Source organism: Patagioenas fasciata, chromosome 36, assembly GCF_037038585.1.
Source record: "Patagioenas fasciata isolate bPatFas1 chromosome 36, bPatFas1.hap1, whole genome shotgun sequence".
NCBI lineage: Eukaryota > Metazoa > Chordata > Aves > Columbiformes > Columbidae > Patagioenas > Patagioenas fasciata.
In genome coordinates, this window is record NC_092555.1 from 3,370,001 (window position 1) to 3,382,720 (window position 12,720).

General features: G+C 61.4%; 1 protein-coding gene across 1 annotated transcript in view; it reads left to right on the plus strand.

Annotated features, from left to right (window-relative positions):
• SMC1A (structural maintenance of chromosomes 1A) overlaps positions 1-11,596 on the plus strand; it is a 43,152-nt gene extending 31,556 nt beyond the window's left edge. The window contains exons 16-27 of the mRNA XM_071801253.1: positions 315-456; positions 524-669; positions 1,624-1,777; positions 1,852-1,962; positions 3,163-3,319; positions 6,130-6,284; positions 9,117-9,268; positions 9,351-9,420; positions 10,600-10,710; positions 10,817-10,906; positions 10,952-10,981; positions 11,199-11,596. Coding sequence (XP_071657354.1) covers positions 315-456; positions 524-669; positions 1,624-1,777; positions 1,852-1,962; positions 3,163-3,319; positions 6,130-6,284; positions 9,117-9,268; positions 9,351-9,420; positions 10,600-10,710; positions 10,817-10,900 — 1,282 coding nt within the window. The 3' untranslated portion in view covers positions 10,901-10,906; positions 10,952-10,981; positions 11,199-11,596. The remainder of the gene's footprint in view (positions 1-314; positions 457-523; positions 670-1,623; positions 1,778-1,851; positions 1,963-3,162; positions 3,320-6,129; positions 6,285-9,116; positions 9,269-9,350; positions 9,421-10,599; positions 10,711-10,816; positions 10,907-10,951; positions 10,982-11,198) is intronic.
• Positions 11,597-12,720: the final 1,124 nt, after the last annotated feature.

Below are 12,720 nucleotides of genomic sequence, written 5' to 3' on the forward strand. Positions count from 1 at the left end.
CTGGGGCAACCAGCATCCCCTTGGGGACCCCAATATGCCCTGGGGTAGATGTCACCTCCCTGGGACAACCACCATCCCCTTGGGGACCCCAATATACCCTGGGGTCGATGTCACCTCCCTGGGACAACCACCATCCCCTTGGGGACCCCAATATACCCTGGGGTAGACGTCACCTCCCTGGGGCAACCACCATCCCCTTGGGGACCCCCTGAATCCCTGGGGTAGACGTCACCTCCCTGGGACAACCACCATCCCCTTGAGGACCCCCTAATAATTCAGGGACCCCCCCAAAAACCTTGGGGACCCCTCCGCAGGCTGGAGTTCGAGAACCAGAAGACGCGCTTGGGCATCCAGTTGGATTTCGAGCGCAACCAGCTGCGGGAGGACCAGGAGAAGGTGCTGATGTGGGAGCAGAGCGTGCGCAAGGACGAGGCCGAGATCGAGAAGCTCAAGAAGGTTTGGGGGGTTTTTTGGGGAAGGGGGCGGGGCTTGCGTGGGCGGGGCTGATGGGCGTGGCCGGCAGGAGGAGCAGCGACACATGAAGATCATCGATGAGACGATGGCGCAGCTCCAGGACCTCAAGAACCAGCACCTGGCCAAGAAGTCGGAGGTGAACGACAAGAACCACGAGATGGACGAGATCCGCAAGAAGCTGGGCGGGGCCAACAAGTGAGGGGGCGGGGCCAGCGGGGGGGTGTGGCCAGCGAGGGGGTGGGGCCGAGGAGGGAGGGTGGGGCTGGGGGTTAAGGAAGGGGGTGGAGCTGAAGGGGCATGGGAGGGGCTAAAGCTGTTGTGGGTGGGGCTAAGGGGGTATGGGAGGGGCTGGAGTTCATGCGGGAGGGGCTAAAGGTCTTGTGGGTGGGGCTAGTGGGATGTGGGAGGGGCTAAAGGCCTTGTGGGTGGGGCTAGCAGGGTGTGGGAGGGACTAAAGGTTTTGTGGGTGGGGCCAGTGGGATGTGGGAGGGGCTAAAAGTTTTGTGGGAGGGGCTAAAAGTTTTGTGGGTGGGGCTAAAGGTCTTGTGGGTGGGGTTAGAGGGATGTGGGCGGGACTAAAGGTTTTGTGGGTGGGGCTAATGGGATGTGGGAGGGGCTGAAGCTCCTGTGGGTGGGGTTAGTGGGATGTGGGAGGGGCTGAAGCTCCTGTGGGTGGGGCTAGTGGGGCATGGGAGGGGCTGAAGCCCTTGTGGGTGGGGCTAATGGGGCATGGGAGGGGCTGAAGTGCATGTGGGAGGGGCTAAAGGCTCTATGGGTGGGGCTAGTGGGGTGTGGGAGGGGCTGAAGCTCTTGTGGGTGGGATTAAAGTGCATATGGGAGGGGCTAAAGGTCTTGTGGGTGGGGCTAATGGGGCATGGGAGGGGCTAAAGGTCTTGTGGGAGGGGCTAATGGGGCATGGGAGGGGCTAAAGGTCTTGTGGGTGGGGCTAATGGGGCATGGGAGGGGCCAAAGGTCTTGTGGGTGTGGTTAACGGGGCATGGGAGGGGCTAAAGCTCTTGTGCTAAGGCTTCAAGGGAGGGGCCGAAGAGCTTGTGGGCAGGGCTGAGGCCCCGTGGGCGGGGCTTGGAGCCCTGTGGGCGGGGCTACACCTGCCTGACCCCTCCCCTGCGTTTGTCCCCGCCCCCCTAGGGAGATGACCCACCTGCAGAAGGAGGTGACGGCCATCGAGACCAAGCTGGAGCAGAAGCGCAGCGACCGCCACAACCTCCTGCAGGCCTGCAAGATGCAGGACATCAAGCTGCCCCTCTCCAAGGGCACCATGGACGACATCAGCCAGGAGGAGGTGGGCGGGGCCTCCGTGGGGGACGGGGAGGGGCTTTGGGGACCCCGCTGACCCCGCCTTGTCCCCTCCCCAAGGGCGGCGCGGCCGGGGAGGAGCCGGTGAGCAGCTCGCAGCGAACGTCCAGCCTGTATGCACGCGAAGCCCTGATCGAGATCGACTACAGCGACCTGCCCGAGGAGCTCAAGGTGCGCCGGCCCTTTAATGCTGGCCCCGCCCACTCCCCAGGGCCCCTCCCACTCCTTCAGACCCCTCCCACTCCTTCAGCTCCACCCCTTTCCCCACACTTATCCCCGCCCACCACCATCCCTATATGGCCCCACACTGAGCCCTGCCCCTTCCTCGTTTGCATCTCAAGCCACGCCCCCTTCCTCATTAGCATGCCGCGTCCCACCCCCTTCTGCCCTGATCTGTAAGCCTCACTGGGGGTGTGGCTTGTTGATAGACACGCCCACACACACAGAGGCCACGCCCTCTTGCTCAAAGCCACGCCCCTTATGGGGCCTGCCTGAAGGGGGTGGCGGGGCATGGGTGGGGCTAAGGCCCTGTGGGCGGGGCTGGGGAGCTAGTGGGCGGGGCTAGGGAGCTAGTGGGTGGAGCTAAGGCCCTGTGGGCGGGGCTGGGGAGCTAGTGGGCGGGGCTAGGGAGCTAGTGGGTGGGGCTAAGGCCCTGTGGGCGGGGCTGGGGAGCTAGTGGGTGGGGCTAAGGAGCTAGTGGGTGGGGCTAAGGCCCTGTGGGTGGGGCTAGGGAGCTAGTGGGTGGGGCTAAGGACCTGTGGGCAGGGCTGGGGAGCTAGTGGGTGGGGCTAGGGAGCTAGTGGGTGGGGCTAAGGCCCTGTGGGCGGGGCTGGGGAGCTAGTGGGTGGGTCTAGGGAGCTAGTGGGTGGGGCTAAGGCCTTGTGGGTTGGTCTAGGGAGCTAGTGGGTGGGGCTAAGGCCCTGTGGGCGGGGCTAATGCTGCATGGGCGTTTGAAGGGGCTGCAGCAGGACTTGGGGAGGCATGGGCGGGGCTAAGGGCTGGTGGGCGGGGCTGGGGCCCGGTGGGTGGAGTCAGGGACCCTGTGGGCGGGGCTAATTCTCTATGGTCATTTGAAGGGCTGCACCAGGATTGGGGGGGACATGGGCGGGGCTAAGGCCCTGTGGGCGGGGCTAGGGACCCGGTGGGCGGGGCTAATGCTGTACGGGCATTCAAAGGGGCTGCAGCAAGATTGGGGGGGGGGGCGTGGGCGGAGCTCAGGGCTGGTGGGCGGGGCTAAAGCTCTTACAATGCAGAGAGAGGTTTGAGCCACCACCCTGCCCACACCCCCCCCTTGGCTCCACCCCCTCCATGGCTCCACCCCCTGTGGCTCCGCCCCCTCAAGCCCCGCCCCCCGTGTGTCCCCGCCCCCAGGACGCGCAGGCGGAGGAGGAGATCCGGCAGGAGATGAACCAACTGCAGCAGCGGCTGACGGAGCAGCAGAGCGTGCTGCAGCGCATCGCCGCCCCCAACATGAAGGCCATGGAGAAGCTGGAGAGCGTCAGGGACAAGTTCCAGGAGACCTCGGACGGTGAGGGGACACCTGGGGACATCGGGGGACACCTGGGGACGTGGGGACACCTGGGGATGTGGGAACACAGGGGGACATTGGAAGCCATGGAGAAGCTGGAGAGCGTCAGGGACAAGTTCCAGGAGACCTCGGACGGTGAGGGGACACCTGGGGACATCGGGGGACACCTGGGGATGTGGGGACACCTGGGGACATGGGGACACCTGGGGACATCGGGGGACACCTGGGGACATGGGGACATGGGAGACATGGGGGGACATTGGAAGCCATGGAGAAGCTGGAGAGCGTCAGGGACAAGTTCCAGGAGACCTCGGATGGTGAGGGGACAGCTGGGGACATCGGGGGACACCTGGGGGCATGGGAACACAGGGGGATGTGGAGGGACACGGGGGGACATTGGAAGCCATGGAGAAGCTGGGGAGCATCAGGGACAAGTTCCGGGAGACCTTGGATGGTGAGGGGACACCTGGGGACATCGGGGGACACCTGGGGACGTGGGGACACCTGGGGATGTGGGAACACAGGGGGACATTGGAAGCCATGGAGAAGCTGGAGAGCGTCAGGGACAAGTTCTGGGAGACCTCGGACGGTGAGGGGACACCTGGGGACATCGGGGGACACCTGGGGACATTTGGGGACACCTGGGGACATCGGGGGACACCTGGGGACATCGGGGGACACCTGGGGATGTGGGAACACAGGGGGACACAGGGGGACATGGGGGGGACATTGGAAGCCATGGAGAAGCTGGAGAGCGTCAGGGACAAGTTCCAGGAGACCTCGGACGGTGAGGGGACACCTGGGGACATCAGGGGACATGGGGGGACATCGGGGGACACCTGGGGGCGTGGGGACACCAGGGGATGTGGAGGGACACAGGGGGACATGGGGGGACATTGGAAGCCATGGAGAAGCTGGAGAGCGTCAGGGACAAGTTCCAGGAGACCTCGGACGGTGAGGGGACACTTGGGGACATCGGGGGACACCTGGGGTCATTGGGGGACACCTGGGGACATTTGGGGACATGTGGGGACACAGGGGGATGTGGAGGGACACAGCGGGACATGGGGGGACATTGGAAGCCATGGAGAAGCTGGGGAGCGTCAGGGACAAGTTCCAGGAGACCTTGGATGGTGAGGGGACACCTGGGGACATCGGGGGACACCTGGGGACATCGGGGGACACCGGGGGACATCGGGGGACACTTGGGGACGTGGAGACACAGGGGGATGTGGAGGGACACGGCGGGACATTGGAAGCCATGGAGAAGCTGGGGAGAGTCAGGGACAAGTTCTGGGAGACCTTGGATGGTGAGGGGACACCTGGGGACATCGGGGGACACCTGGGGACATTTGGGGACACCTGGGGGCATGGGAACACAGGGGGATGTGGAGGGACACGGGGGCACATGGGGACACAGGGGGACATGGGGGGACACTGGAAGCCATGGAGAAGCTGGGGAGCGTCAGGGACAAGTTCCAGGAGACCTCGGACGGTGAGGGGACACCTGGGGACATCGGGGGACACCTGGGGACATTTGGGGACATGTGGGGACACAGGGGGATGTGGAGGGACACAGCGGGACATGGGGGGACATTGGAAGCCATGGAGAAGCTGGGGAGCGTCAGGGACAAGTTCCAGGAGACCTTGGATGGTGAGGGGACACCTGGGGACATCGGGGGACACCTGGGGACGTGGGGACACCTGGGGATGTGGAGGGACACAGGGGGACATGGGGGGACATTGGAAGCCATGGAGAAGCTGGAGAACGTCAGGGGTGTCCCCAGGGCTCTCCCTAGGATGTCCCCATTGTCCCCAAGGGTGTCCCCATTGTCCCCAACGTCCCCGGTGTCCCCAGGGGTGTCCCCATGGCTCTCCCTAGGGCTGTCCCCATTGTCCCCAACATCCCCGTTGTCCCCAAGGGTGTCCCCAACGTCCCCTGTGTCCCCAAGGGTGTCCCCAGGGCTCTCCCTAGGATGTCCCCATTGTCCCCAAGGCTGTCCCCATTGTCCCCAACGTCCCCGGTGTCCCCAAGGGTGTCCCCATGGCTCTCCCTAGGGCTGTCCCCATTGTCCCCAACATCCCCGTTGTCCCCAAGGGTGTCCCCAGGGCTCTCCCTAGGGCTGTCCCCATTGTCCCCAACGTCCCTGGTGTCCCCAAGGGTGTCCCCAGGGCTCTCCCTAGGGCTGTCCCCATTGTCCCCAGGGCTCTCCCTAGGGCTGTCCCCATTGTCCCCAAGGGTGTCCCCAACGTCCCCTGTGTCCCCAAGGGTGTCCCCAGGGCTCTCCCTAGGATGTCCCCATTGTCCCCAACGTCCCCGGTGTCCCCAAGGGTGTCCCCAGGGCTCTCCCTAGGGCTGTCCCCATTGTCCCCAAGGGTGTCCCCAGCATCCCCATTGTCCCCAAGGGTGTCCCCAACGTCCCCTGTGTCCCCAAGGGTGTCCCCAGGGCTCTCCCTAGGATGTCCCCATTGTCCCAAACATCCCCATTGTCCCCAAGGGTGTCCCCAGGGCTCTCCCTAGGGCTGTCCCCATTGTCCCAAACATCCCCGGTGTCCCCAACGTCCCTGGTGTCCCCAAGGGTGTCTCCAGTGTCCCCAGGGCTGTCCCTAGGGCTGTCCCCAGTGTCCCCAACGTCCCTGGTGTCCCCAAGGGTGTCCCCAGGGCTCTCCCTAGGGCTGTCCCCAGTGTCCCCCCATTGTCCCCGGTGTCCCCAAGGGTGTCTCCAGTGTCCCCAGGGCTGTCCCTAGGGCTGTCCCCAGTGTCCCCAAGGCTGTCCCCGGTGTCCCCAACGTCCCCGGTGTCCCCATAGAGTTCGAGGCCGCCCGCAAGCGCGCCAAGAAGGCGAAGCAGGCGTTTGAGCAGATGAAGAAGGAGCGGTTCGACCGCTTCAACGCCTGCTTCGAGTCCGTGGCCACCAACATCGACGAGATCTACAAGGCCCTGTCGCGGAACAGCAGCGCGCAGGTGCCGCGGGGGCTCGCACGAGGCTTTGCACGAGGGGTCGGGCCTCGCACAAGGGTTTGCACGAGGGTTTGAGCCTTGCACGAGGGTTTGAACCGTCACCCCCGGCCTTGGTCCGGTCACCCCCAACCTCAAACCAGGTCTGGGGTGATCATCCCTGGCCTTGCACCATCATCCCTGGCCTTGCACAAGTGTTTGCACGAGGGTCTGAGCCTTGCACGAGGGTTTGCACGAGGGTTTGCACCATCACCCCCGGCCTTGGTCCGGTCACCCCCCGGCCTTAAACCCGGTCTGGGGTGATCATCCCTGGCCTTGCACCATCATCCCTGGCTTTGCACGAGGGTTTGAGCCTTGCACGAGGGTTTGCACCATCACCCCCGGCCTTGGTCCGGTCACCCCCAGCCTCAAACCAGGTCTGGGGTGATCGTCCCTGGCCTTGCACCATCATCCCTGGCCTTGCACCATCATCCCTGGTCTTGCACCATCATCTCTGGCCTTGCACAAGGGTTTGCACGAGGGTTTGGGCCTTGCACGAGGGTTTGCACCATCACCCCCGGCCTTGGTCTGGTTGCCCCCAACCTCACACCAGGTCTTGCACCATCATCCCTGGCCTTGCACGAGGGTTTGCACAAGGGTTTGAGCCTTGCACGAGGGTTTGCACCATCACCCCCGGCCTTGGGCCGGTCACCCCCAGCCTTAAATCAGGTCTGGGGTGATCATCCCTGGCCTTGCACCATCATCCCTGGCCTTGCACCATCATCCCTGGCCTTGCACGAGGGTTTGCACGAGGGTTTGAGCCTTGCACGAGGGTTTGAACCATCACCCCTGGCCTTGGTCTGGTTGCCCCCAACCTCACACCAGGTCTTGCACCATCATCCCTGGCCTTGCACGAGGGTTTGCACGAGGGTCTGGGCCTCGCACAAGGGTTTGCACGAGGGTTTGAGCCTTGCACGAGGGTTTGCATCATCACCCCCGGCCTTGGGCCGGTCACCCCCAGCCTCAAACCAGGTCTGGGGTGATCATCCCTGGCCTTGCACCATCATCCCTGGCCTTGCACGAGGGTTTGCACGAGGGTTTGGGCCTTGCACGGGGCTTTGCACGAGGGTTCAGGCCTCACATGGGTGTTTGCACCATCACCCCCGGCCTTGGTCTGGTTGCCCCCAACCTCACACCAGGTCTTGCACCATCATCCCTGGCCTTGCACAAGGGTTTGCACGAGGGTCTGAGCCTCGCACGGGGCTTTGCACGAGGGTTTGAGCCTTGCACGAGGGTTTGCACCATCACCCCCGGCCTTGGGCCGGTCACCCCCAGCCTCAAACCAGGTCTGGGGTGATCATCCCTGGCCTTGCACCATCATCCCTGGCCTTGCACCATCATCCCTGGCCTTGCACGAGGGTTTGCACGAGGGTTTGGGCCTTGCACGGGGCTTTGCACGAGGGTTCAGGCCTCACATGGGTGTTTGCACCATCACCCCCGGCCTTGGTCTGGTTGCCCCCAACCTCACACCAGGTCTTGCACCATCATCCTTGGCCTTGCACGAGGGTTTGCACGGGGGTTTGGGCTTCACATGAGGGTTTGCACACTCACTGGCCCCACAGCCCCCTCCCCGTGTCCCCAGATGTCCCCATTGTCCCCCCATTTCCCCCCATATCTCCCTCCCCCATGTCCCCCAATGTCCCCCAGTGTCCCCATTGTCCCCCCATTTCCCCCCATATCTCCCTCCCCCATGTCCCCCAATGTCCCCCAGTGTCCCCATTGTCCCCCCATTTCCCCCCATATCTCCCTCCCCCATGTCCCCCAATGTCCCCCAGTGTCCCCATTGTCCCCCCATTTCCCCCCATATCTCCCTCCCACATGTCCCCCCATGTCCCCCAATGTCCCCCAATGTCCCCCATTGTCCCCCCATTTCCCCCCATATCTCCCTCCCACATGTCCCCCCATGTCCCCCAATGTCCCCCAGTGTCCCCATTGTCCCCCCATTTCCCCCCATATCTCCCTCCCACATGTCCCCCCATGTCCCCCAATGTCCCCCAATGTCCCCCATTGTCCCCCCATTTCCCCCCATATCTCCCTCCCATGCAACCCAAGGACCCCACATCCCCCTCCCCATGTCCCCCAATGTCCCCCAGTGTCCCCATTGTCCCCCCATTTCCCCCCATTTCCCCCCATATCTCCCTCCCCCATGTCCCCCAGTGTCCCCATTTCCCCCCATATCTCCCTCCCATGCAACCCAAGGACCCCACATCCCCCTCCCCATGTCCCCCAATGTCCCCCAGTGTCCCCATTGTCCCCCCCATATCTCCCTCCCCCATGTCCCCCATTGTCCCCCCATTTCCCCCCATATCTCCCTCCCACATGTCCCCCCATGTCCCCCAATGTCCCCCAGTGTCCCCATTTCCCCCCATATCTCCCTCCCATGCAACCCAAGGACCCCACATCCCCCTCCCCACATCCCCCAATGTCCCCCAGTGTCCCCATTGTCCCCCCCATATCTCCCTCCCCCACATCCCCCCATGTCCCCAAGTGTCCCCCAATGTCCCCAAGTGTCCCCTTGTCCCCGCAGGCGTTCCTGGGCCCCGAGAACCCCGAGGAGCCCCATTTCCCCCCCATATCTCCCTCCCACATCCCCCTCCCCATGTCCCCCAATGTCCCCCATTGTCCCCCCATTTCCCCCCATATCTCCCTCCCATGCAACCCAAGGACCCCACATCCTCCTCCCCACATCCCCCAATGTCCCCCAGTGTCCCCATTGTCCCCCCCATATCTCCCTCCCCCACGTCCCCCCATGTCCCCAAGTGTCCCCCAATGTCCCCAAGTGTCCCCTTGTCCCCGCAGGCGTTCCTGGGCCCCGAGAACCCCGAGGAGCCGTACCTGGACGGCATCAACTACAACTGCGTGGCCCCCGGCAAACGCTTCCGACCCATGGACAACCTCTCGGGGGGCGAGAAAACGGTGGCGGCGCTCGCCCTCCTCTTCGCCATCCACAGGTCAGGGCCCCCCCGGCATTTTTGGGGTGTCCCCCCCCAATCCTCCACCCCTTTCACCCCATTTCCCACCCCTTTCTCGCAGTTACAAACCGGCCCCCTTCTTCGTCCTGGACGAGATCGACGCCGCGCTCGACAACACCAACATCGGGAAGGTGGGGTTGGGGGGTCCCCAAGAATTTGGGGGGGCCCTTATGGGTTTTGGGGTCCCCAAGATTTTTTGGGGGGCCCCAGAGATCTCTTTAGGGGTTTTACGGTAATTTTAGGGGGTCCCATTGGTTCATTTTGTGGGGAATTGGGGGGGGGTCCCCAATAATTTGGGGGTCCCCAATAATTTGGGGGGGGTCCGCAAGGATTTGGGGGTGGGGGGAGCTCATGGGTTTTGGGGTCCCCAAGATTTTTTGGGGGGCCCCAGAGATCTCTTTAGGGGTTTTACGGTAATTTTAGGGGGTCCCATTGGTTCATTTTGTGGGGAATTGGGGGGGGGTCCCAGTGATTTTGGGGGGTCCCCAAGATCTTTTGGGGATCCCCAGTAATTTTAGGGGGTCCCCAAGGATTTTGGGGGAGGCCCTGATGGGTTTTGGGGTCCCCAAGATTTTTTGGGGGGCCCCAGAGATCTCTTTAGGGGTTTTACGGTAATTTTAGAGGGTCCCATTGATTCATTTTGTGGGGAATTGGGGGGGGGTCCCCAATAATTTGGGGGGTCCCCAATAATTTGGGGGGGGTCCGCAAGGATTTGGGGGGGGGGGGGGGAGCTCATGGGTTTTGGGGTCTCCAAGATTTTTTGGGGGGGCCCCAGAGATCTCTTTAGGGGTTTTACGGTAATTTTAGGGGGTCCCATTGATTCATTTTGTGGGGAATTGGGGGGGGTCCCAGTGATTTCGGGGGGGTCCCCAATAATTTGGGGGGTCCCCAATAATTTGGGGGGGGTCCCCAAGGATTTTGGGGGGGGGCCCTCATAGGTTTTGGGGTCCCCAAGATTTTTTGGGGGGCCCCAGAGATCTCTTTAGGGGTTTTACGGTAATTTTAGGGGGTCCCATTGATTCATTTTGTGGGGAATTGGGGGGGGTCCCCAATAATTTGGGGGGTCCCCAATAATTTGCGGGGGGTCCGCAAGGATTTGGGGGGGGGGGGGGCGGGCCTCATGGGTTTTGGGGTCTCCAAGATTTTTTGGGGGGGCCCCAGAGATCTCTTTAGGGGTTTTACGGTGCCATTTTCCGCCCCCCAACCCCCATTTTTGGGGGCATCCCCCCCATTTCTGACCCCCCAGACCCCATTTTTGGGGTCCCCAGACGCGTTTCGGGGTCCCCTGACCCGTTTTGGGGTCCCCCTAGGTCGCCAATTACATCAAGGAGCAATCGGCCGCCAATTTCCAGGCCATCGTCATCTCCCTCAAGGAGGAATTTTACACCAAGGCCCAAAGCCTCATTGGCGTTTACCCCGAGGTGAGGAACCGCCGCTAATTAACGGGGTAATTAACACACGGGGGGGGTCATTAACGACCCCGGGGGTTAATTACGGTCTGTGTGTTCCCCTCCCCTCCCCCCCCAGCAAGGCGATTGCGTCATCAGCAAAGTGTTGACCTTTGACCTCACCAAGTACCCGGACGCCAACCCCAACCCCAATGAGCAGTGAGGACCCCCCCGGACGCCTGGGTCCCTTCTCCCGGACGCCTGGGTCCCTTCTCCCGGACGCCTGGGTCCCTCCCCCGGACGCCTGGGTCCCTTCTCCCGGACGCCTGGGTCCCTTCTCCCGGACGCCTGGGTCCCCTCCCCCGGATGCCTGGGTCCCTCTCCCGGACGCCTGGGTCCCCTCCCCCGGACGCCTGGGTCCCTTCTCCCGGACGCCTGGGTCCCTCTCATGAGACGCCTGGGTCCCTCCCCCGGACGCCTGGGTCCCTCTCCCGGACGCCTGGGTCCCCTCGCCCGGACGCCTGGGTCCCTTCTCTCGGACGCCTGGGTCCCCTCGCCCGGACGCCTGGGTCCCCCCGGACGCCTGGGTCCCCCCACCCCCTATAGGTAGAATCACGCTGTGGCTTCCCCTGGGTTCTCCAAGGGGCCCCCTATAGATTCTATACGACCCCCCCACCCTATACATCCCCCCCTCCCCCCCACCCTATACATCCCCCCCTCCCCCCCATCCTACGCGTCCCCCCCAACCCCATTTTTGGGTCATTTCCGTGGGTTTTGGGGCCGGGAGAATTCAGGATTTGAAGCCCCCCGCCCCTCTTTAGGCGTCCGGGGGGGTCCCTCTGGGGCCATGGGGGGGTTTGGCCCCCGTTTTGTGGCTGACGTGGGAAGAGCAATAAAGTGACCCCGAAACCCTCGAAAATCCACCCCAAATCCCCAGAATCCGCCCCAAAACCACCCCCTGCGCCCCCCAATTGCCCCCAAAATCCCGCCCCCAAAAACCACTCGGAAAACCCCAAAAAACCACTCGGAAAACCCCAAAAAACAACCCAGAAAACCCCAAAAAACCCCAAAAACCACTCAGAAAACCCCAAAAACCACTCAAAAAAACCCAAAAAACACTCAGAAAACCCCAAAAACCACTCAGAAAACCCCAAAAACCACTCAGGAAACCCCAAAAAACACTCAAAAAAACCCAAAAACAACTCAGAAAACCCCAAAAATCACTCAAAAAAACCCCAAAAACCACTCAGAAAACCCCAAAAATCACTCGGAAAACCCCAAAAAACCACTCAAAAAATCCCCAAAAAACACTCAGAAAACCCCAAAAAACACTCGGAAAAACCCAAAAAACACTCAGAAAACCCAAAAACAACCCAAAAAACCCCAAAAACCACTCAGAAAACCCCCAAAATCACTCAGAAAACCCCAAAAACCACTCAAAAACCCCAAAAACAACCCAGAAAACCCCAAAAACCACTAAAAAAACCAAAAAAAACACTAAAAAAACCCCAAAAACCACTCAAAAAAACCCAAAAAACCACTCAAAAAAATCCCCAAAAATCACTCAAAAAACCCCCCAAAAAACCTCAAAAAACCCCAAAAAACCACTAAAAAACCCCAAAAAATCCACTCAAAAAAACCAAATCCCCCAAAAACCACTCAAAAAACCACAAAAAACCTCAAAAAACCCCCAAAAATCACTCAAAAAACACTTAAAAAAACCCAAAAAACCACTCAAAAAATCCCCCAAAATCCACCCAAAAAAACCCCAAAAATCACTCAAAAAAACCCAAAAAACCACTCAAAAAAACACTCAAAAAAACCCAAAAAAACCACTCAAAAATCTCTCAAAAAAACCCCAAAAATCACTCAAAAAATCCCCCAAAAAACCACTCAAAAAACCCCAAAACACCAACCCCCAAAATCATGAAAATCTCCCCCAAACCCGCCCCCTAAACCCCCAAAATTGCCCCCAAAATCCTGCCCCAACCCCCCCGATTATCCCCAAAAATCCCCCCCAAAAATCCCCCCCAAAAATCCCCC